The sequence below is a fragment of the Microtus pennsylvanicus genome, chromosome 2 (genome assembly GCF_037038515.1).
Source record: "Microtus pennsylvanicus isolate mMicPen1 chromosome 2, mMicPen1.hap1, whole genome shotgun sequence".
NCBI classification, from domain to species: Eukaryota; Metazoa; Chordata; class Mammalia; order Rodentia; family Cricetidae; genus Microtus; species Microtus pennsylvanicus.
In genome coordinates, this window is record NC_134580.1 from 137,381,032 (window position 1) to 137,407,453 (window position 26,422).

General features: G+C 44.7%; 1 protein-coding gene across 13 annotated transcripts in view; it reads right to left on the reverse strand.

The window, feature by feature from the left end:
* The window catches only part of Ptprt (protein tyrosine phosphatase receptor type T), a 1,058,455-nt gene that overhangs the window by 764,465 nt on the left and 267,568 nt on the right, over positions 1-26,422 (reverse strand). For all 13 annotated transcript variants that reach the window (XM_075962946.1, XM_075962941.1, XM_075962945.1 and 10 more), the window contains exon 2: positions 16,158-16,283. In XM_075962946.1, the coding sequence (XP_075819061.1) occupies positions 16,158-16,283 (126 nt within the window). The remainder of the gene's footprint in view (positions 1-16,157; positions 16,284-26,422) is intronic.

Genomic DNA, 26,422 nt, shown 5'->3' on the forward strand with positions numbered 1-26,422 from the left:
TCTTACCCAATTCCAAACTGATGTGTTTAACAGGCTTCCTTGCTCCAGTTTTGGCTCTCGATTGTTCTTGGTGTCCAACGTCTTCCTTTAATCTTAGACACCCCCAAGACTCTTAAAGGGCACAGAACACTCTGGCATGTCCCAAGCTTTTATAAGTTCTTTCACTGGTGACAAATAATTTTTTGAATTCTGAGAGTGTAACTTGATTTCTTTTTTTTTTAATTTTTTCATGTTTTTATTTATTTATTTATTTATTTATTAAAGATTTCTGTCTCTTCCCCGCCACTGCCTCCCATTTCCCTCCCCCTCCCCCATCCAAGTCCCCCTCCCTCCTCAGCCCAAAGAGCAATCAGGGTTCCCTGCCCTGTGGGAAGTCCAAGGAACCCCCACCTCCTTTGTAACTTGATTTCTTAATGCAAAACACAATACTTAGGAAAGGAAGCAATTTTTCAAAGACTTGAGGGTGGTTAAAGCATGGTCCCTTCCTCCACAGAACACTAGTACTGAGTGGTGTCAACACTTTGTGACAGAAGATATTTTCAAAAAAAAATGGGTTAATTTTTTATTACATGAGCCCTTTCTATGCTCCTCAGGCTGGGCTTGAACTCACAATTAGACCAAACTGGTCTCAAATTCTCAGTCCTTCTACCTCTGCCTTCAAGTACTTGAGTTACAGATACACCTCACCAACACTAAAAAAAAAGGGGGGGGAGGACTTTGTATCATTCTGATTAAATGAGTCAATGTCAATGGGTACTGTCCTGAAAAAATGAATTCTGAAGCGGTCCTCTGTCCTTCCTGAGGCACACAGTAGAGACCTGTAACTTGGTGGTACCTGGGAACCTACTAAGTACCTTATGCTTACTTGGGGGATTTATATTAATGTGCAAGCATCAGTTCTCAGGGACAGATTGTCTCAAAAGTGCTGGGTCTCCATGCACTCATGAAGACAAATTCTCCTGTCAGTGAAGCAGAGGCACCTGTCCTACCTGACCGATGAATGACAGCGGGATGGATGGATGAGGGCCGCAAGATTTCTCACAATGTTTTATTTTACACAGGAATCACTGAATTCCTGCACTTAACATTTCCTTCATCCCTCAAGACAAATCAAAGAATGCCAGGCCAGAAGAACATGGCTTCCATTTTGATTCGTAATGGTAAATAAGGCACAGATAAGAGCAGTGCCCGTCCGAAAGTTACAGAGCAGGTTAACGGCAGAGCTAGGACAAAACACAGAGCTAATTACACAGAAGCAGGAGGAGGAGGAACAGATAAAGCTGTTCACTGGCTCTAGAGAGTTGTAGAGCACAACAGATACACAGACATCTCCTTGTCTCGTTCAAAGAATGTCAAGGCTAAGTGAAAGATCTGCAGCCCAGACATATATGTGCATGGACATGCCTGCATGTGCGTGCACACGCATGCATGCACACATACACACATGCAGGAAGAAAACAACTAAAAGGTTCTGAGGGATGGCCAGTCCACTTCTTGGTAGGAAAACTGAGAACTGGAGAGTGAGTAGGCACAGCAAAGGAGGAACAGAAATCTTAGGGCGTCCTGCAGAAAGCGAGAGCCTTGAAAGGGATCAGTAGGAGCCATGGAACAGGCTTTGGTTCCAATCCTGCCTGTCCTTTGCTCCTTCTCTGACTAAGGGCAAGATGTTTAATCGCTCTGTACCTCAATTTCTGCATCTGTGAGAGGGGGAATCACAAGAGTAACTAAGCAACACTGGGTTTCTATGATCCACCCAGTGGAAACATTTAAACAGCCTGGTATATAATAAGTGCCCAATACATACCAGCTGTTATCATCAGGAAAGAGAAACATCCCCGTGGGCAAAAGGACAGTTGGCACAATAAATTCCAACAATTCACGACAGGACTGGCCAAGAGAAATATTATGAGAACCACTTATGGAATTTTAAACACTCTAGTTGCCATATCTAAAAGGTTAAAAATGTGTATGATCAATTTTAATAATTTTACCAAACTCTAAATATCTAAACTCATATGGAACACATAATTGGCATGAAAATCACCACATAGAATGTTTTAAGTCCTCTTTTGATGATGAAACCTTTGAAACAGGTGTACATTTTAGATGTATTAAGACTAGCCATATTTCAAGACTTGGTCGCCCATGTAGCTATGGCTCCAACATTCTATGTTCAGGTCTAGGATAGCCCCAAATGAGATGTCAACTGACTATTGAATTTACCAGATTATTAGACTATGTTTTATAGAGATGCCTCAGCTGTCTTATGTTCACTAAATTCAAAGAGACTACTCTATTTCTACTAAGCAATTTTTTCTTACCAAATCAAATCTCAGTAATTACAATGATAATTCAAATCACTATCACTTACAAAGCTTTAAGAAAGCTACCTCCTTGATAGGAGAGATGGTGCACACACTCAGAAAGTAAGGTTCATTCAAAGGGATCCTGGACCCTAGAATGGCAATCCTGTCATGTAAACAGTCGATAAGAACAACACCTAACACAGGGCAGAAGTCACAGGACTGGAAGGATGTTCAGCCACGGCTGTCAACAGGCTGTCCTGAGAACACTCCAGTCAAAGCAGCAGGAGGCTGAAGAGCCCAGGGAAGCCCATCTCACCCTCATTCTGTTCAGGGTGTTTCTGGGACATGGCTGCTCCCATGATGCTGACACTAAGCAGAAGTTAAGCTTATCATGCCCACATTTCCACCTTGACAGACGTAGTCAACTCCACAACCTGGCAGAATCCACCCTAATCATTAAATCAGACTTAACCATTCTTGGAATAAAGTATTTGCAGTGTGTAAGCATAAGGACCTGAGTTCTAATCCCTAGCACCCAGATAAAAATCTGGATATGGTACCATGTGTCTGTAACCACAGGACTGTTACTAGAGACAGGAGAATCAAATCCCTAGAGCCCACAGACCAGCTAACATAGCTGAATTGTTGAGATGTGGGTTCAATGAAGGACAATGTCTCAAAAAAAAAAAAAAACACAAAGGTGGAAAGCAACTAAAAAAAAGAAACCCTGTATCAACCTCTGGCCTCCATTCACATACAAACTCACATGTACATATGCACACACCCACTAAGAAATACACAGACCACACACACACACACACACACATACACGTTTATCTTAATGTGAAAAAAGAACATTTTCAGTAAACCATTCTTCCCATTTCAGTGAGAAGCCTATAAAAGTTTAAATTAATATGTAAATTTTTAGGAGTATAAATTAGTTGCCTTCCCCCTCTCTTTCTTTCTCTCTGGTTTTTCTAGTCTGTCCTGGAACTAGCTCTTTTAGACCAGGCTAGCCTCAAAGTCACAGAGATCCGCCTGCCTCTGCCTCCCGCATGCTAGGATTAAAGGCGTGCGCCACCACCACCTGACACATCCCTATTTTTATACTTAGTATTTAATTATAAATATTAAAGACATAATTGAAACTAGTTGTGCCCACCTCACTCAGTTGTGCCCATCCCAACACTCAGAAGACCAAGGCAGGATTCTGAACAAAAGGCCAACCTCAGTTCCATGTGATAACTGATCTCAAAACAACCCTAACAAAATCACATTTCATAAAGTTACTTATTGGAGTCATAATGCAGAGACTCAAATCCCAGCTCCTCTATTTCAAATATTTCAGGGTATTAGATAACATTCCCTCATTTCTATAATAAGAGAAATAATATTCAGCTATCACTGTTGTTGAGATATTAAATAATAACACACAAAACAACTTAGACTATTGATCATCAAATAATATATATATATATTTAGGGGAAGAATGTTGGTTGTTGCAGTCTCAACATTTATAATATTCTCTTCTAAAAATGTACTATTTCAGGTAAATGGGTATTCTGTCTGTCTATCTGTCTGTCGGTGCACAATGGACCTGGTGCCCAGAGATGCCAAAAGAGGGTGCTCTAGAACTGGAGTTACAGATGGGTGTAGGTTGCCATGTGGGTGTTGGGAATGGAACCCATAACCTCTAGAAGAGCAGCCAGTGATCTTAACTGCTGAGCCACCTGCTTAGTCCTGATTTTTAAATTCTTTATTAAAACTGTCCATATGTGTGCTGGACATCAAAGTCCACCACTGAAACATCCGAATGACACATGCATATAACTCTTAATTCTATTTCTACTGTCTCGGTTATCTCTCTGCTGCTTTAACCAATACCTGAGATGAATGAGCTTATACAGAGGACAAGTGTATTGAGGGTAAGAATTTTGGAGGTTTCAGCCTATGTATTAAATTGTTCCTGTTGCTTTGGGCCTACAGTGAGGCAGTACATCTGGCAGGGAGCATATGAAGAGGCAAAACCTTCTGTTCCAGGAAGTTAAGAGGAAAGGAAGAAGAGATGGGGGTGGAGAAGGAAGAGGAAGACATAGAAGAAAAGATGGAAGAGGAAGAGAAGGAGGAGAAAACAGAAAGAAGGAGAAAAGATAAAGACTGAGGTCCCACTATCCCTTCAGGGACAGGCCTCCAACACCCTAAGACAACTTCCTAGCATTTCCCACTGAAAGTTCCACCAACTCCCATTAACCCCATGCTGAGAACCAGACTTTGGACCTGGATGGGACGGAGGGGTGAGGGACTGAAGATCAAAACTCTTCCATATATTGCTGAGCATGTGACCCATCTGGAATCCAGGTATGATGTCACTAGAAACCCACATATTAAAATAGCCACCCACCTGTGCGCTAACACAGATGTGTTACCCTGTTTATCTAGCAGATGTGCATTCTGAACACTGCAGGATGCTTTCTTGCTGCCCGAAGCAATCCTTAGGACAGTTGTTTGTAACAACAGCTCGCCGTCCTTATTACACAGTCATATCCGCTGCTATAATTACTAAACCTGCATTCAATTTCCTGCCCATTTTTTCTACCAATTCTGTGATCCTTATAAACATCCCAAACTAGCACTGATTGGGGTCATCACAGGCTAATGCAGTTTTCCCAATTAATTGTGGAGTCTCAGGTACACAGGAGACCATCTCATAAGATGAGATGCTTCATAAGCAATTTTCTGAGAGCCGTCTGAGACAAGGGCTGTCTTCTGTCTGAGTGTGTTGGAAGCCGGGCACCTTTACGCATTGTTCTCTGATGCCATTTCTTTGGTACTGGGTTGATTTAACTAGTACCCTAGCACATAAATAATGTCTCATCTACCCAATAGGACAGCAGGTCATCTTAGAGGGCCAATTGAACCTGCATACAGTAGTGGGAGAAGAGATGGATGACAGATCGGTCAGGGGACTGCAGAAGGAGTTGGAATCTGTATCCCTAGACTTCCTGAGGATGAACCCACCCAGACTTCCTGAGGATGAATCCTTGCACCACATGTCAGTGGTGACTCTAGACGAGCCATTTAAGCTTTCTGTGCCTGACTCTCCTCATTTTTAAGATGTAGATAATAATATGTACTTAAGAAGAATATTTTAGGGATTACATTGGTGAATGTCTTTAATCTGCTTAGAATAGCACCCTGCTGCAAGATAACTATTATATAAATACCACTCCCCTATGATCAGGACAATTATAGTAATCTTTATAATATATATGTATCTGTATATTTATAATTACTGTAGATCTATGCTCTCTCTGTCTTCTCGTCATCTTCTGTCATTTAGTACCCTCTTTCCTTTTTTTCTCTTATTCTCCTTCCTTTTCCCATTTCCTTTTCTCTTTCAAAACATGCCGATCTGTAAATAGTGATATTTGGATCATCTGAGACAAGAACAAGAAAGAATTAACACATATGTACAAACCAGACATTGTTAAAAGAATTAATATGCAATATTTTATCATTAATGAGGGAAGACAAATGGAAGAAAATCTGAATGGGAATCTAGGAAGATGGAGTTTTGAACCAATCAGTAGTGAGTGATATTAGGAATGACGTTAGGATAAAGGATATTATTAGTGATATTAGGGTAAAGACCATGTATCTGGGCCATTTTAGCATTAATACTTTGAAAGGAACAATAAATGAGATTGGGATGTACAAAGCTTTCCCCAGAGTGTCCCTCCCAAATTCCACTCCCCACCATTCAGAGTGTTTGTCCCACTTCTGTATGATGGAAGGGAGTATCCCCAAAATTCTTTTACCTGGTCTACGAATTCAAGGAACAACGGAAAACAAGCCCCAAATGACCTTCAAGGATGAACCATTTGATGCTCCTCGGTACAACCTCATCCAGCAAACAGTAACACACTCAAACTGTGAAGGCCACAGGGCTTCTGAGCATATGAAAACATCAGAGCTGAAAATGCTTCTGAAATCACTTCCCCTCGACTCCACTAATATCCCACTACCTACCGAGTCCATCTGTGCATCACCATGTGCTCAACACTGGAAACATGAACATCATCCATGTCTTGAAGAGGCTCTTAGCCCTAGTGCAGCACCAGATACAACTTCCAGTGGTAAACTCAACAACAGAAGCACAGTGGAGAAAAAAGTGATTAGAAGAGTCCAGGCAAGCTTCTAGAAGAGGTGGGCTCTGATAGGAGAAGTTGGACATGGTGTATTCTCTAGCCAAATGGCTCAGTAAGTACAGCAAAGGCATGACCGTATGACACCTAGGGCTTGCGGCTAACAAGAAAAGTCAACTATGACTATCTTTCTCAAAACTAGGAATGTTCTCAAAGAATGCTGTTAAATGTCATTTAAAAAGACTAATTTTTTTGAAAAGCAGACTATAAAGCAGTTCTGGCTGGCCAGAAAGCAACATTTTTTAGTTCCAGCACTGTGGTCAAGCACTACCACTCTCCCATGACACCCAGCTCTCAAGCTCTGGATGCTGTTCAAGAACTCCTAAATGAAAATCCATGGCAGGAGAGTCGGATGGCTGCATCCAGGTTACCTGTGCAGCCATCTCAGACTGTTAGTTGGTACTTGAGTGTCTTAGCTCTATAATTTTCCAAGGTTCATTTCAATGGGAGATTGCTAAAATTACCTAGCAAGATGGTCTTCCAAAACCAGACACAGAGAAGATAGATAGATAGATAGATAGATAGATAGATAGATAGATAGATAGATAGATAGAGAAGGGAGGGAAGGAGGGAGAGAGGAAGAAAGGATGGAGGAGGAAGGAAGAAAGGAAGGAAGGAAGGAAGGAAGGAAGGAAGGAAGGAAGGAAGGAAGGAAGGAAGGAAGGAAAGAAGGGGATGAAAAGGTAGAAGAAGCTGGCCTTTAGGGTGGATGCCAGAGTTATATCATGAAAACACCCAGGCCAGTGGTAGGGCTCAGTGAGTTAAAGCTTGTTATGCAAGCCCGATGATCTGAGTTCATCAGAACCCATAGTAGAAGGAGAGATTCAACTCTGGAAACTGTTCCTCAACACCGCTACCATAGCAAACACACACACACACATACACACACACACACACAATAAGTAATACTGCAGGGGAGAGGTGACTCAGTGAATGAGGTACTTGCTGCATTTCCATGAGGACTGGAGGCTGGATCCCCAACATCCATATAACAGGCACAGCAGTAACCTACAGTCCTGAGAGTCACAAATGGGAGACAAAGAAGGGCAATTCCCAGGTGTGCTGGATGACTAGTCTAGCAAAACTGGTGAGCTCTGGATTCAGCAAGAGCTCTGCCTCAGCAATTAAAGCAGACAGCAGTGATCGATCCCAAAAGACACCCCATGTCCCTGGCATCCACAAATACACATGCACATACAGGCAAGTTCATAAATGCACACAAACACACACACACACACACACTCACATAGGCAGGCACATACATACATACATACAAGCATTCACACATGTTTATATAAGTACACACATACATACACAACCACACACACATGCATGCATGCTTACATGCACACACATATAGACATGCACAATTACACACACTTAATTAATTTGACAGTTACTTGTTAAATCCCAGCATTGCAGGGACAGATACAAGTAAGATGTTGACCTTGTCTGCAAACTAACAAAATCTAGCTTAGCACACAGATCATGAACAAACCTGCCATCCATCTAATCAACGCTGGCAATCCCATGATGCTCTGTATAGGTGACGCCCATCTTGGCATAAATAATTCCTTCTAAAACACCGCGGAGAGTCTCCATCCTTCTAGCAATCAAACCATGAGCTACTCCATTACTCTGAGCAGACTGCCATCAGCCCCCAACTCCTCTGCTGCTTTAGAATTTTCAAAGCATTTTCCCAACCAGGTTTGACATGGGGATCGTGTTCTTCCCCCATATCTTAAAAATAATGCGCAACCATTCTAGTTTGGGGGTACACGAGGGAACAGAGAAACATATCCCACTGAAGGCAAGTTTGGAAAGTCCTACTGGAGAAGATTACACCAGTGTATGCACACAAAGAGTGCCTGCAATGTGGTTCAGACGTAAATACAAGGAACTTAAATATGCAATGAGCCTGGGTTGTTAAATAAACTGTGGATCAGTCGTTGGGATGGAAAACCCCGAAGCTTTTAGAAACCATGATTTGAGAAATATTTAACGATATGGGAAAACGCTTTTCAAAAAGCATACGAAGAAACATATTTATGTGTATTTGTATGCATGCATGACTTCTACTTTGTTCTCTGTAGCTGTGTCTATTGTGTATATTCCCCTGCATGAATATGCATTGTTTTTGCCATCATAAATCACACTGCAAATAGAAATCATTTTAAAAGATACTCAGTTGATGACAGAAACATGCACACAATTTATATTTCACTGGCCAGGATTCCAAGCCTGCCTCCCCTGCTGTGGAGATTATGTGATCTTGGACCAGTTACTTAGTTCTCTGGGACCCAGTACACTCCCAGATGAAAAGGCAACAGTATCACAGAACTGCTGGGGCAGGGGGTGTTGAAAAGTAGATCAAATAGTGTGTGGGAAAATGCCTAATCCAATTCTTGGTTACAGTAGGCACAAAGTAAATACCAGCTTCTAGCCTTTCTAATGCCCTTGGATAAATTCCTGTGTGGAAAAAGTGCCCTGGGAAGGAGGGCTGGGCAGGGGCACTGATGTGGGATTGACTGGGCTTCAACTTTCTTAAGTACCACAAACTGGTAACTGAAGACAAGAGAAACCTATTCTATCCCAGGTCTGGAGTCCAAAAGTTCAGAATCACGCTGAACCATGTTCCCACTAAAGGCTCCAGGAAGGCAGCCTTTTCTACATTGGCTAGGCCCTGCCTTTTGCTGGCTACCATTGGCCTTCCTTGGTTCATAGATGCATTACGCCAATATCTGCCTTGATCTTCATGTGACCTTTTCCCCTGGGTATCTGTGTGTCTCTGCCCCATGAGCTGGTTGGGTTTTGTCCACTTGACACAAACTGGGACATATCTGAAAGGAGGCAACCACAACTGAGAAAAGGCCTCTGTGAGATTAGCCAATAGGCAAACCTCTGGGACATTTTCCCAGTTATTGATTGATGTGGGAATGCTAACCCATTATAGGAGTTGCCACCCAAGGCAGGTGGCCCTGGATGGATAAATAAGGCAGACAAGCAAGCCACGAGAAGCAAGTCGCTGAGTAGGGTTACCAGGGCTTCTGCTTCAGTTCCTGCCTCTAAGTTCTGGCCCTGAGTTCCTCTGACTTACCTCAGTGAAGAACAGCAACCCAAGCATTGTAAGATAAAGTAAACCCTTCTCCTCTGCAAGTTTCTTTTGGTCATACTGTTTTCTCACAACAGAAACCCTAACTAGACCTCCTCTTTGCCATATTAGACTGACACCCCATAAAACCAGTATGTCTTCATCTTAAGGAAGTCATGGAAATAAGGACTCCAAATCATTTCCAAACAAGGTCAAGTGCACAAGTACCAGCATTTAGAACTTCTACATGCCCTCTGAAGAGGCACAGTTCAGTCCATAGCTGATGGCAGTCCTCCATAAATATTAGCAGAAAGGTGGAGACAGGTGGCCTAAGAGGTCAAGGGCATGAAAGGGAGCCCAGAGCCATGGCGGAAGCTGTATCTACTCCCATGGGAGAGACTGATGGGTAGAGTGGGCTGGTTGCAGGGTGTCCCATGTTCTTCCTGGATTATCTCCAGCTCCTGTCCTTTCCAACATTACAGACAACTACTAAACTTGGTATTTCTCTGTTCTCCCTGCATGTGTGTGGTCCAGAGAGAAGCTACTTAAAGTCAAGGTTGCTTTCTTCTTTCCTCCGGTTCTCAAAAGTTTAGAGTTACTGTGGAGAGTTTGCCATGGACTATAGAAATGCTGGGACAGAAGGCTGCATTTAGGGGGAGGCAAGCAGGGGAGGGAAGAGGTTTCCCATCCTGGAAGGATTCAGAGAAGGACTTGCTGGACCACCCTGCTTTGCAGAAGCACTTGCGGGAAAGGCCAAAGACAGGATGATGAGTGGGAACCAGGGCCAGCTAGTCCCAGCAAAAGGCTCCCAGCCTCAGAAAGAAGCAGAATAGGGAAGGGTGTCTTAGTCGGGGTTTGCTTCTATGGCTGTAAAGAGACACCATGACTACAGCAACTCTTATAAAGGAAAATACGTAATCGGTGCTGGCTTACAGTTTCAAAGGCTTAGTCCATTATCATCGTGGAGAGAAGCATGCTAGCATGCATGCAGGCATGGCGCTGAAGAAGGAGCTGAGAGTTCTACATCTTGATCCACAGGCAGAAGGAGACTGTGTGCCACATTGACTGTAGTTTGAGCATATGAGACCTCAAAGCCTGCCCTCACAGCGACACACTTCCTACAACAAGACCACAACTACTCCAAGCCCACAACTACTCCAACAAGCCCACAACTACTCCAACAAGACCACACCTCCTAATACTGCCACTTCCTGTCACCAAACATTCAAACACATGAGTCTATGAGGGCCATAGCTATCCAATCCATAACAAAGGGATTTAGGGGAGGTCACAGAAGACTTCCTAATGAAATCATAATGACCAGCATAAGCCTCAAGATAGTCACAGAATAAACGAGTAAAATTTAAGATCTCAACTCCCTGTGGGATCAGAGTCAAAGCTAAGGTGATGTAAAGTGGAGAAATAAAGAATTTTTTGTACACACAGACGTGTGACCTGAGAGTCACACACCGGGGGCCTGGAGATGTAGCTCCGTGGGTAAACTACTGGCCGTGCCAGCATGAGGTCCTGAGATGGAGCTCTAGAAGCACATAAAGAAGTTCAGTGTGTTAGCATGCGTGTAGAATTTTGGCCCTGGGAAGGTAGACAAAAGGAGATGCCTGAGGCTTGCTGGCCAGGTAAAGGAGAAAGATCCTCTGTAAAAATGAAGCAAGGTAGAGAGCAACTGAGGAAGATGCTGACCTTCAGAGGCACACCATACCAATGTACCAACAAATGCGAGTGTGCTCATGTCAGTCCCCCCATACACACACACACACACACACACGCACACAGCACCTACAACACATGCATTGTTATGCCCCTCCCTCTGGATAAATCTCTGGACCACTGTGTGGAAACCTTTAGTTCATGCCAAGCGTAAGGATCTGTGGCAGCTACAGTTAGATAAGACAGAGCCCTAGAGAGGGTTTGTGGGTGTTGCAAGCCTTCCTCTAGTCCTCTGTGATGGAGCCACAGACATGATGCATGGAAAGCAGGTCTGAAGCCTGGAATGCTGGCCCAAAGACTTCTCCATGGAGAAGGTGGGGAAGAGTGTGATAGGGGGACAGTACTGGATTCGGGGGGCTGAACTACAGGCAGTGCATTCTGGGAAGTGAGAAGCTTCTCTTGCCTGTGTGACTCATGCCTAATCAGCTGCTAAACATCTCCCCCTTGTGAAGTAGCATTGGGTATCAGTGGGCTTGAGGGAGGCATGGGATCTCAGGTGGTCCTACTCTTACATTTCCAGAAGGTTCCAGAACAAGGAAAGAGTCTGGGGCAGCTAACACTACCTGAGGCCCACCTAGGCTGACCGTTCACACTCACCCAGCCATCTCCAGGGAGCTCTCACGCGGATCTTCCAGTGAGAAGTGAGAGAACTGAGACAGGAACATCCAGGTGCCAGCATCACTCAGGAGCATCCAGGTACCAGCATCACTCAGGAGCATCCAGGTGCCAGCATCACTCAGGAGCATCCAGGTGCCAGCATCACTCCGCTCTGGCACAAGACTGGAAGAAGCTAATGTGTGTTGTGGTTTGAATCTGAAATATCTCTAGAAGGCCCACGTGTGAAGACTTGGTCTCCACTGCAACATTCAGAAGTGGGAATTTAGAGAATTGATTGAATGACAAGGGCTCCCCCCAAGGGATTCGTTTTTGATAGATTAATCATTGAATGCACTACCAGAAAAAAGGGGGAACTGAGAAAGCTGAGCCAGACTGAGGGACAAACATCATTGAACATGTGACTTCTTCTGTCTCCTTGCTTCCTGGACTCCATGCGGGGAGGCATCCTCTGTCTCACATCCTCACTGCCATTGCGTTCTGCTCTCCCTGCCTCAGGTCCAGAGCCATAGATCCACTTCACCTTGGCCTGAGCCCTAATAAATGTTTCTTCCTTTAAGTTGGTTCTCTTAGGTGTTTTTTCCGCAGCTGTTGCGAAGCTAACATTGGGTCTATAACAAGGGCCTTGAAAGCAAGGAACTGGGGGCGACAATCAGACACCTTAGGAAACCTCCTTCAGTTGTGCAGTGAGGAGAGGTGTCTATGGGAAGCTGCATGAGCCGAGACTTGAAGAAGATTATAAATGATAAAGAAAGGCATTCCAGCGAGCAGAAGGAGCATGTTTGAAGTTCCTATGCCAGGAAAGAATGTGACATGTCCGATCACCAGGCCAGCCACGGTATCTGGAGCACTGAGAGGTAAGGGACGGCGTTTGCAAAAAGACGGCATTAGATGGCCCAGGACTGGGTAGGTCTCACAGTGTGTGGATCACAGTCTACTTAAAGGCCAAGCCACTAAAGAGATTAAGCTCCAAAAAGACATGATCCTATCCATTCAGGCCAACTATGACACAGAGCTTGTCGCCCCGAGGGAATCAATAAACAGCAAGGGCCATCTGAATAAACAGACTCAAGCTAGGTTTCCGAAGAGATGGAAAGTACTGGACCACAGAACACAAGTAAGATTCCGGCCGATGCCTGCAAGAACAGTTTCTCCCCTCATCCAAATTTGCTTCCATGCCTCTCAGCCTGAGCAGCACACAGAGCCCCTGACAGACTCATTTCAGTGATCACTATCAAATGCCTCTATTAGGAATGCTCAGAAGATTGTATTAGCATGATCCAATATTTACAAAATGACACTCTGGCTGTAATAAGGGGCTGAGAAAATTAAGATTAGAAGTAATCATCATGCCTCAGGGAGGGGAAGTGGGAGGGGAGGAGGAGGCATCCATCTTGCCAGGTTGCTGCCTAGAACCTTGGTTTTCTTCTCTGTAAAATGGGAAGGATAATAGGAAGAAAACACGAGTGGGATAAGCACGTGATCAGGAAGAAGAGTGTCAAAGGTCTCTAAAGTGTAGCTCATGTCTTTGTTACTAACCGCTTCAGTGCGTGACCCCATCCGTGCCCCCTTCCAGCACACTGTGACGTGAATGCTCCATCAGTCACACATCCCGCGGCTGCTGACGATGCAGCTGTGAACAAGGCTACTGTGGTCCCCAGTTATGTGGATTTCTCATCTGAGGGACGTTAGTCACAATGTGGGGATCTTTACCAAGAGCCACCCCAGACTGAATGGGAAGAAGTCACAACGTCAGGGCAGACTAGAGGGAAGGGCTTCCTGGGAGTGTCATGTGCGAGTTCCTGAGGCAGGGGAAGCAGAACTGGTCAGGGAGGAAGTGGAGGCAGGATAAGCTGTCAGGGTCTTAAGGGAACAGCAGGACTTTGTCATCTCAGAGCATCAGGAGACCTCAAAAATCTTTAAGAGAGAAACTGCAGAGGGATGAAGGGGCAAGGGAATGGACAGCCCTGTATCCCACCAGAAGCTCTTTGGCTTCTGTACGGATTGAACTCAAAAGAATAACTCAAAGAACCAGAACAAAGCTCCCCAGGTTCCCAAAAGAGAAACAGAGGTGATCTGCACCAGAAGGATGAGAGTCTAGGCAAAGAAACCAGACATACCTGTGATGGAGTCAGAACTAGGGAGACATTCGGATGAAGAGACTATCACACGGGGGGTGGGAGAAACAAATAGAACCACTGGCTTCTGAATCATTCCATAGAGTGCATAGACATGGAAGGGGAAAGGGTGAATTAAGAGTTCACTTTAGCTAGGCATGTTGGTAGACACTTGCAATCCCATCACTTAGGAGGAAGATCTTAAGTTCTATGTTATCTCAAGAAGAAAAGAAGAAAAGGAGGAAGGAAGGAAGGAAGGAAGGAAGGAAGGAAGGAAGGAAGGAAGGAAGGAAAGGAGGGAGGGAGGGAGGGAGGAAGGGAGGAAGGGAGGAAAGAAGGAAGGCTAATTTTGAAAATGTTGGATCATGACACACTACATGATTTTGAGTGGGCTAAAGATATACAGATACGTGCATGAATATACACACACACTGACACACATGGATGCATACAAATGCACACATATATGCACTTAACACTCATGTATATATACATTTACACACTGATGCATACACACATGGATGCATGCACACCCATCACTCATACACACATGAATACATATATGCACACACATGCATGCACTATAAGATCCAGATTTGATCAGTCTCAAAGATGGCCAAGAACATGTAGGGATGGTGACACACACTGTTAATGCCAGTACTCAAGAGGCAGAGGCAGACTGATTTCTGTGAATTCAACAGCAGTCTGATCTACATAGTGAGTTCCATGCCAGCATTGGAATTTGTTTATTTATTTATTAAGCACAAGTGTTTTAGCTTTTGGGATCCTAATGGGACGAATGACTGGGATACTACAGAAATAAAGTCAGCATTACTAAAAACCACAAGGAGGCAACAGATACAGTTTTCCCATGCTGCCTTAGTCATTGAAATATTTGACAACTGATACCTCTGCTCAGACAAAATAAGACCCCATCTAATCTGAAATTTACAATTTAGTAACTTCTGGCTTGTTTCTTTCCTTTTGGGATAGCCTTGAACTCAAGACCCTCCTGAGAAACAGACATGATGCAGCCTTAGTAGGAACCATGCAAATCCATCCAGGGGTCTCCTGCTTTGGAGTCAAGCTCAAAGTCAGAGAGGACATTTCTGCCCCTAGATTCTTCTGAGAATCTCCTCTGTCTCCACTTACTGATATTCCAGAAACCCTCTCCTCAGAGTTGATCAAGAGGGCATAGCAGTGGGAGTCATAGATGTTGGCACATCTGTGCTCAGATAGAACCTGAAGCAATGGTGTTGGAGAAGCCATCCATGAGGAGAGTACAAAACAAACACAAATAACTCTAGTGCTTAAAGACAGGTTGAACTAGCAGAAAACCGGGGTGAGCCTGAGGGAGGGCTGAGGCAATACAAGACAATATGTATGTTACATGGAGTCACTGGCCAGGAGGTCTCCATAGACAACATCCTCTCATGTCCTATAGCCAATTGGCTTTCTCACTGTTCAAAAGGATAACCTTCACAGGGATGTAGGACATCCTGGCTCACATCACCATGCAACCTTGCTGCTATGCCCTGCCCAATTCACCAACTCTGACAGGGTTCTCTTTGAGTATGTGTATTCCTCCTCCAAATACATCCCCTAAAACCCAACAGGTTCACCTCTCTCACTGGCCTGCCTCATGCAGGCATCCATCAAGACTTTACATTGGTTAAATAAGCCTGGTATTTTGGATGTTAGGACAGTCACCAAAGCTATACTAATTTAACAGTGGGAACGTCCTGATGTGTACAACTCATGCTTATAGAGAAAAGGAGCAATCTCGTCTTTTTCTAAAATGTCATTACCGTCAGACAACACAGCAAAACTCAGTGATACCCTGTGCATAGACAGAGCTTAAAAATCTCGGAGTAAAAATAATCCTACAGGTCTCTGGATCCTGATGGCCTATAACTATCACTCCATTCTAAAGAACTCACTTAGCCTTGCCTGAACACCTCTAAAGACGGGCAATTCACTATTTACATATTAACCTACTATTCTCTCACCTCAATCCATAAAAAGGTCCTTCCCCATGAGCCACTGCAAATTCCAGCCACCTCCATCTCAGCCCCAAACATGATGGGTCACATACCTGTAGGCACAGCTGGGTCCAGCATTGGCTTCTCCCAGGTGTTAATCTGCTCCCAGGTAAACCCATTGGTGCCCAGAGCCACGCTATACCCACAGTTGCTGTAGTGCTCATCAAAGGAACAGCCACCTGCAGACAAAAGAGAGATGGGTAAGTATAGCCCCACGCATGAAGCTTGGCAGTTACCCCTCCCCCACCAATTCTTCATTTACAACTTTGGGTTTTAAACTCTAGAGGGGTGTTAGAGGAAAAATAACCAAACCAAAATAGGAGAAGAAAGAAAGAGAAGGAAGAGGAGGAGAAAGAAAAGAGAAGGAAAGAAAGAGAGAGAAGGAAGAGAAGGAGGAGGAGAAAGAAAAGAAAAGGAAAGAAAGAAAGGAGGGAGGGAGGAAGAGAGAGAGAAAGAAAGAAAAAAGAAAGAACCAAAAGCAGGCAACAGGCAAACTAGATTTTTATATTTGCCTTGGCGATCCCAGAAAAGTTTCTGGCATTGGTGACCCGTCCCCCATTTAAGAAAGTTAATAAGGCTAGTTACATTGATTTCAGTCTGACTTCCTGAGAATATAAACAGGAACGTCTCATTTTGAGTAGGGACAAGGAATGCCAGGGCATGCCTCTGTAATGGCGTCCAGCTCCAGATAATGGATGCTGGATGCTGAGGAACAAACAGGAGCTTCAGAATCCAGCAGGATTACATGACACCTCAGCTTTGCAAAACTGTGAGCTTGGTCCACCTGATTCACACCAGGGGTGGGAGGTGGGGAGTCTCGGTTTTCCCACCAGTGGAAGGGAACACCCACCTTATGATATGTTTTTAATGGATTGACTATGAAAAGTAAACACAGAATATACTCTGCACCCGCCCCCCCCCCACCTTCTTCCCTGTAAAAGTAGACTGAAAACCCATGTTTCATGGAGTTGGAAGAACAAATTGGTAAAGAATTAGACTACCATGCATTTGGAAGACGAGAAAGTCAACAGTGAGGGTTTCTAGGTTTTCCCCTAAAGTTCAAGCCATCCTTCATTTGACATTATGCTGTGTCTGTTTCATATTGGCAAGGATAAACAGCGTATATTTGGGTTGTGATTCCACTCAAGGTGACATTGAATGAGATAAAGGATTAGAATGGAGGCTCCAACTAGGAGAGCTGCTGTGACCAGAGACACAGGAGCCCACTATTCTAACTGAGAGAGTTAGCAGGGCCTGGCGGGAGAGGAGCATCTTCACAGGCAGAAGGCCGGAGGATGGAGATCACAAAAGGAGCACAGGCTGGTCCACAGAAGGAGCTGGCACCTGCTGGCCTGCGTCTGCCGTGGCCTCCTGGCTGGTGGTCCACACCCATTCCTATTCTAGTCCATCTCTTCCCTGTGTTGTCTCCCTGGCGTTCAGCACCCTGCCCCTCTCCAAACTCCCATATGTCCCCATCATAAGCTGAGCCCCATTCACTACAGGCCTCCAGCCTGTGTCCTTTTCCAGTTCCTATGCTGGAACTCACCTCCTAGGAAGTGGGATTAAGAGGGGGGCTTTTGAGGAGGCAACTGGGTTATGAGGGTTTGGCGCTCAGGTAGGAGCTTCCTGTCCTGATAAAAGAAGCCCTAGGGAGCACACTCAGTCCTTCTGCCAAGTGAGCTTTGCAGGAGGAAGGCCAAGAAGAGGACAATAGAATTCATATGATATGAAAGCAACATGAAAGGACGACAGGAGAGGAAGAGGGAGATGGAGAGGGGGAGGGGAGGAGGCCAATGAAAAGAAAGTACATGTGAAAATGTCATAATCAAACCTATGAGTTTGTGTGATAAGCAAAACGAATGAAATGTAAACAAGATGAAAAGGAGGCACCGAGGAGAACGGGCTGTCGTGAGACCCTGCACCAGCTGCTGTCCTGTTGCAGACTTCCAAACCTCCAGAATTGTGAACAAGTTTTTATTTTGTTCATAAATCACCCAGATTAAGATATTCTGTTATAGTCACTTGAGCAGGTTATGACGGTATCCCGGTGAATGCTGGGCTCAGCAATAGAGGGCTGGTCCCATTCTGGAGGGGCAGGAGTTGAGAAGTGCTTTGCAGTAAATAAATAGGAGTCATACAAAAACAAACATCTTGAGAGGAACAAAAAGGTAAAGAGTTCCAAGAAGCACAACAAAAAACTGAAATCTGCAGTAAGGCCAGTGGGGAATTTCTGGGTGGGACCGTGACTGATGTCCTGGTGGAGAGAAAAATATTTGCTTTACTGTAGTTCTTTGCTAATTCAACAAAGTCCCTTGCTAAAGAATAGATATAGTGCTAGCACTGGCTACACAGGGGTTTCCAGAGAGATGTCTGAAGAGTAGTAAGGCAGGTAAGCAATAATTAAGCAAGTTGAAGAATAGTTGCAAATGTAAGTGTGTACTCCAGAGGCCACGGTTGGGAGTGGGTGAGAGAATCGCCAAGTTGGAGTGGTCCAAGATTTCTCAGCATTAATTGGAAGCGGACTTTCACTACGATGACCCTCCACCATGACAACCTCTCAGAGACAGGGGCTACACACAAAAAGCATCCCTGACACGCTGTCCTTCCCAGCTTCTCTGATGCTGCAAAGGCCTTTGGTGGCCGAGGCTGCAGACGGTAGCATTCAAAGACAGAAGGAACGACAGTGGAATGTTCATAAAAGAGGAGCTTACTAGAGCAAGCAAACACGGCACCATACTCTGTCACGAGCCACTGTTTTCTCTGGATATTCAGACCCTGCTTTATACCAGAGTTTGTCATGGCTTATGCGTGTCTTTAATGTCTCACCACAGAGCAGTTCTAGATACAAGCCCCTGTGTCACACAACATCACACACACACACACACACACACACACACACACACACACACACACAATCTGCATTTCAGCCAGGCACACAGTCAGGACTTTTACACACCACCCAGATTTTGAGCAAAGAAGGGAATATGAGCAGTGGGTTTTAAGTTCCCATCTATGCTCTGTGTGAAACCTAGACAGCAGAGCATCTTTAGGAGATGCTAACTGTTCACCATCCCACTGCATCAGCCCCCTGTATTCAGAAGGAGGATGTAGAGTCTGGTGACATTGAGGACAGGGAAAGAAAGAGCAAAGCAGGGTCGAAGGAGGGAGTTGTGAAACCATACTTTAATTTCCCACATGTCCATCTGCCTAAATGAGGCTATGCGCCCGACTCTGAGCTCCTGACTCTCCCTCTGTCAACAGCGAAAGCTTCCCAGGTACTGGACATTGTGTTCTCATAATAAAAGCCAAACTGTCCAAGGAAAATGACAACAAATCCGTGAACACAGATCAGACAAAAGCCTCTGCAGAAATATTCGTGGTGACCCTCATATCCCATAATGAAACGCCACCCCGATCTGAGACTACATCCACACAAGGAGTACATAGTGAGTCTCATGAGAATGCTTCTCATAATTCTTCTCATTATAAATTGATAGCATCACCCAAACATACCACCAGGATAAACAAACAACTGGGACCCAGTGCCAACCAATAGATACCTCCTCCCTGCTCACGTGGCTCGAGGTAGACCATGTTTCAAACTAGTAAGGAGAAAAAATACACTTCGGGATGATTTCCAACACAATCATTCCTGCATTTCCTTCCTCCCAGACAACAGATAAAGAATGAGAGTGATCATGAGCTTGAGACTGGGCACGGACAGCAGGTGACATGCCTCTAGAGACAATTTCCCAACCATTCCCATCCATTCCCATGTAGTTTCTGGAATATAGAAACAAGATGGCCACAGGGAACCTTCTCATCGTAAGATCTAAGTATTCTAGAATATCAGAAGTAGCTAGTAACCCACAGAGGCCACAGAGATGCAGAAATCGCAGTAAGTCATGGTGCCATGGACACTAGGAGTCAGCAGGAAGGGAGAAGAGAAGAAAAGAAATCAAAACTCTCCCAAACGCACTGCAAGAAATGCTGATCCAACACTCAAGACCTCAAGACTTTTGTAGGTAATGCTGATCATTCAAAAATGACATCTACCTGTCTTCCCTAGAGACCATAACACGAAAGGCCTAGCAATCTCTGTAAGGTATTTGTGGCAGGCCACTTAAGGAAGATATACGATTGGAAAGAATCCCTGAAGAAAAGTCATTTGGACACTGACCTCATTCAGACATAAGGAGCACGCAGGGCCAGGTAACCCGTGCCAACCTTAGCACAATCATTTGGGGAGGAAATAGCACCTTCGTCTCCACCTCCGCTCCAAGAACTAGCTCAGGCTGCCTCCAGAAGCCACCATCAAGCCTGATGGAGATTCACAGAGTCACAGGAGGACAGGGAAGGGCAGCCACTACCCGAGGACTCTCCTCTTGAGCACACGAGCTATTTCACTGGACAGGTCGAGGTAAAAACGTGGCAAAAGCCCCGGATGCTCTGATGCAAGTCAGACATAAAAAGTCAACAGAGAAACGGAAGACTGGAGCAAGGAAATTGGATTTTGAAAATCCATTTGGATTTGGTAACGTATAGCATATCAGCATCTGTAAGGGAGTAAAAATAGTGTGGGCTACATACTTTAGGAGACATTAAAGCATAAATAAGGTTTATAGTGCCAATCAGAATTTTTTTTTAAACATGAGCTCTTCTTTTGGAAATGAGAGAGGAATAGAATTCAATAAAAATATAAATGTGCCTGCCTCTGCATTTCTCAGATATGATCCTATGTGTTCCAGAGCAGAATTAAGTTCAGAAGAGGGATGGAAAATTGGTTACCTTCTGCTGGGTGCCAGGCACTGCATGTGAACTGCGCTGTTGTCTATGTAAATCTGTTTGCATACAGAAACAGAAAACCACAACCCCCTTCTCAAAGACAGGCTTCAGCAAACTTTTCTACAAAGGGTCAAATAGTAAGTATCTTTAGCTTTGTGTCTACACAGTCTCTGTCACAACTGCTAAGCCCTGCCCTCGCAATACAAAAGCAACCATGGCCAATATGGAAACAAGCCGGTGTGGCTACGTTCCCTTAAAACTTCATATATAATAATGGAGGCAGGCTACGTTCTGCCCAGGGACTGTCATCTGTCAGTTCTTGCTGTGGGAAAGAAGCATTGCTCTTGGCCTTTCTACACGGAACCTCATGGCAGAACTCCCAAGGGACTTACCCAGCTGGAGAAAAAGCATGACGTCAGTAAGCAACAACAACAGCGACACTCCTTTTTAGGAACAGCCGTTTACGATCAGCCATTACCTACACTATTTTCACCCTGGTGCTGTGTCTACCCCATCTTACAGATGCAGCCTCACGGACCCCCTAGAAGCAGCTCAAACACATGAAGAAGAGGAAGCGGGATGTTCGCCCTGGCATCGTGGAACCAAAGCTCTCCAATGCTCCGGCACAGCCTCTTTTAGAAATACTCAGGAATACTCCATATTCAGACTCTGAGCCGCATCCTGCTTCTTTGAGAATAGAAAGCAGTGCCTTTAATATCCAGCCATGAAGCGAGGTGAAGATAGGAAACTGGGGCAAACATGAGAGAGGAAAATTATTTCTAAAAAAGTAGAGATCTGCCTTCAGTTTCGTTCCGCGTGATCAGTACTGCTGGTAGAGTAACTCACAGTGTTGACAAACACAACCAGAAACTGAGGCAACCTGGCGTGGGGGAGGCAAAGGAACGCTTCCTACCCTGGTCTGTGTAACTAGAACAGAACGAACTAGGAACACACAGAGTGTCAGGCTTGTGGCGCTCAGAGGACACCTCTGGTGTCACAGGATGTGAGACATCTGAGGTCGCAGGGTGATATCTTTCCAGTCACAGGTTCCAAAGATCCAAGAGAACATACGTAGGCCACGGGAGTCTCCGCCAAAGTGGAGCCACAGCATGGGCTTGACTTTATTCAATGAGTAGTTGAATACATTAAAATGAACCTTATTCGTGGCAAACTGCCAGATTGCCGCCCTCACCGGGGAATGTAGTCCTTCTATGCCTTTCTCTTGGGGGGGGTCACAGTGAACTCAGTGAACCTTTCGTGAGGGGAGGGCCTGAGGGCTCAGTGTTCAGGCTGGGACTTTTAAGAGTATTTAGCCCAATTTTGCAAAGGTTGAGACTTAAAATTGAGTGGAAAGGGAAGTCAAATAGTGAACTAAAGAGAAACCATGAGGCCACCTTGGAAGAGAGAAGTTGAGGGCAGGACAAACAGGATATGATAAATTAGATTTATATTAATTTGTATGAATTGGGATAAGAGAAATTAGAATTGCAGCAACAGGCGTGGCGAGAGCCTGCTAAGGACTCAACTCCAACCGGCAATGCTCTAGGGTCAAGGAATGGTAACATAAGGACACAGAGACAGAGAAGAGTACTATAGAACAGATGCCAATCTGAGGGATGATAATACAGACAGAACTCTGTGCCAAGCATGTGCTGGTTATCTATAACAGCCATTTAATTATCACAGCCAATGCATGAGCTAGACATGATCACTGATGACCATGACATGCATGAAGAAACTAACATATAGAATGCTCCAAAAATGTTCTCCAAGAACACAATAATCTCAAGTGGCAAAGCTTGACTTTGAACCCAGACTAGCTCAGTCCATACACACACTTACCCGTTAGACTAGGTCGCCATAGCAATTAACATGCCTTTGTAAACAGAACTGGTTGATGGTCTTGAGCCAGTCTTCATGTCCTCTGCTCCCAAATAACTCGCTGCTGCAAGCCTACAATGTGCTAATCCTCAAGTCTAGAAATCAAGGCACAGGAGTAGGCTCTGTACCTTCAGCTTGCCATAGAGACCATGATGCAGAGAGCAGGGTCAGAGATGGGGGGAAGCTGAGAATCAAGCAGGAAGGTTCCTTGCTGGAAGATGGTACCAGCTCCATCCATGTATTACTCACAGATGTGTAGACAGCTCATACTAAACACTGAAGGAACTGTACACACTCCAGAGATAGCGAGAATATATGGGTACAGGGAACCAGAAAGAGAGATGTGACTTAAATAATTCTTACTTATTTGTTTTTATTTTATATATAAGAGTGAATGGCTGCATGTATGTTTGTACATGTGCCTGGTGCCTGCAGAGGCCAGAGACAGACACTGGATCTCCTGGAGCTGGACTTACAGTAGAGGTAAACCTCCAAGTCCTTTGCAAGAGCAGAACATGCTTTTAACTAATAAGCCATTTATGCAGTTTTTATTACTTCTTAACTGGAAGGGGTGTCAAACTTTCTCCATGAAGGAACAAGCAGGAAATACTGACAGCTTTGTGGTTTGTATTCGTCCACTCATGTTGCCATAACAAAATGCCAGGAAGAGTCATACAAAACAGACATTTGTTTCTTCCCAGTTCTGGTGATAAAAGTTCCACACAAAGGTCAGGCTAGGTGGGTTCTGGGGATCACTTCCTTCCTGGCCGTGGATGACCACCTTCTCAAAGATCCCCACATGGCCTTCCCTTGGAATGCTTGCAGAAAGACAACTGGACTTCTAGGATCTCTTCCCTGCCTAAAGAGTGCTGATCCCACCCACCCCAGTGACCCCATCTAACTTTGGCCCAGACTCTGTATTCAAAGCTAGCCATGTTAGAAGCAGGAATGAAGCATATGGATCTCAACAGAAGACTCTGGGGAAGACAAACCGTAGTCCACAGCAACACATTCATTTCCTATGGCTTCCCAATAAATTGCCACAAACACAGCAGCTGAAAACGCCTACTTGGTATCCGCAGTGTCTATAAGGCCCAAGCCCCAATATCAGCAAGACTGTTTCCTCCCAGGACAGAAACGAGGTGCCCTCAGAGCTGTATTCATTTTGAACCTCTTTAGAATTCGCATGGCTTTTGGTGGAATCCAGTTCCTTAGGTTGCAGGACTGTGGTCCTGTTTTTCTTGATAGCTACGCCAGCAGCCATTCTCAGCCCACAGATGCTACCCAGAATTCCTGACCACGTGGCCCCTGCATGAGCCTTCTGTGGCAACCTCTTCCTTAAAGCAGGATCTCGTTCTTCTGCATAACTTATCTGATGTAGCCGGTCCATTTAAGAGTATCACTTAGAACTAACTGTGGTCAAGTGATTTGGGACCTTAGCTACATCTGACACTTTCTCACCTTCGCCACTAACATAACCGAGGCGTGGGACAAGCACACTGTATGTACCCTGCCGTGTAGGGGATGGGTACACTACAGGATGTAGATTCCTGTGCAGGTCAGGCATCTTTGGGGCTACCTCATCGTTCTGCTTATCACAGTGGCCCCGAGCTCCGTTGCTAATGCTCAGCAAGGCACTGTAGTTATGGTGGCATAACCTGTACAGAATGAGCACAGCTGTGTTTCTAAATAAATAAATAAATAAAATAATGACCTTGTTCTACTGGAGACAGGTTCTTGTTAGATAATTCAGGCTAACCTCAAATGCATAGTCATCTTCCGTACCCGTTTCCCAAGGTGTGAACCACCATGCCCAGCACTCCCTGGATCTAAAACTGCATATAAACTGTTTATCACAAGATAACATTCCTTTATCATCCTAACCATTTAAAAATGCAAAACCCATTACTCATGGTATATTGAAAAGCCAGGGAAGATTCAGGCTTGAGGTGCAGACAACAATCCTAATTCAGTGACACGGACATTCTCAACGCTAACACGATCACTGAGTGTCAGTACAGTACCACCCGTCATCACTCAAGTGTCTGATGCAATGTGGTTTCTGACACTCAATCCCCATTTCTTAGATAGAGACTGACTCTTCCTCTCCCTGGGAGATGGAGAGACACACCCACTGTTTTCTGATATCACACACCTAGCTCTGGGAAAAGGGACCACCTGAGTGAGCCCCTGACTCAGAAAAACACCTCCTGAGTGAGACACTGACATCGCCACTATACCCAGACGAGAAAACCGAAGCCAGAGCAGAAGATGCATGTAGTATCAGATGGAGGGCAGAGCTGAATTTAATCCCGTTGTGTCTGCCAACCAAGGCAGATTCCAAGGAAGGTTCGGCTACCAACACTGTGAGGCCAGCACAAAACTACAATACAAAATACCGCGCTGTAAAATGAAGAAATCGAGAGGGCAATAGCTGTGCTGTCAGCCAGCAGCTGGGGCGCGAGCAAGCACAGTAGTTTACAGGCCCAGGAAGCAAGCCTTGTTCTATGGACACACGCATTCTAAAGAGCTCCAGCCCCTGAGTCATTGAGATTCTCCCCTCGTGCAGACAGATGCTCTGAAGGCTGGGCAGGATCTAAGTAGGGCTTATTAATCGTGAGCAGCATGTCGTGGGGAGTGCAGTCTTGCCCCCGGAATGAATGTAAACCAGTCTTGCATAAATTGAATTTCTTTTTTGAATATCTAATTGAATTTGCAAAAGTGTGTGCCAGGGGGGTGTTTAAATAAGTGCACAAATATGATAAGAAGGCCTTCACACCATTATATCTAATTCAGTAAGCAAAAATAATGGCAGGGCACGTTCCAATTAGTGTTTGATTTATTTGCTTTAACAAATCCAATTAGTAGAATGTTTTATAAAGTCATCCAATGTCAAATACTCATGGACTCAACAGATAGAAACAATAGTCCTAATAGGAAAAGGATGTTGCAGAGCTCTTTAAATGGTAGGAATGTGATACATGAGATGACGCCTCTCTGATGGCTTGGACAGTCCCCAAAAAGGACAGGAAATAGCGTGTGATCTGATCAGCAGTTTCTTTTCGCCAGGGTCGGGACTTCAATATAGCCCACGAGGAATGAAGGCAACAAAGATGGGAGCCAGTCAGGACATTTCCAGAAAGAATAATGACCTTGCCGCTGAGTGTCTTTGAAACAAGCAGTGTGTTTGGAAAACAACCCAAGGCAGAGTACCCTGGGAAAACCATAGGGCAATCGAGGCGAGGATGTCTGCTTGCATCATTGCTGGGCTATGGTTTCATCCTGTGAAGTTGAACACTGAGATTTGTGATTCACAAACATACTTACCTTCATTGGAGGAAGCTTATCTTGGTCCTGGGAGATACAGTCCAAGGGATGGTGAAAGCTGTAGACCCTAGAGTCAGACATTAAACTCTTCTGTTATTACTAACTGTACGACCTTGGCCAATGTAAACTCAATGAACCTCCCTTCTGCCATCTGTAAGCCTAAAATACTAATTGCTTCCACCCCCTACCACTGTTAAGAGGACTGGATGAACTTGAGGTCTATAAAGACCAAAAATAGAGTCTGGCACACAGTAGGTACCAAGTAAGTACTTGAAACATTAATATTTAATCTTCATGTATAATTCCAAAATGGAAAGGTTAAATG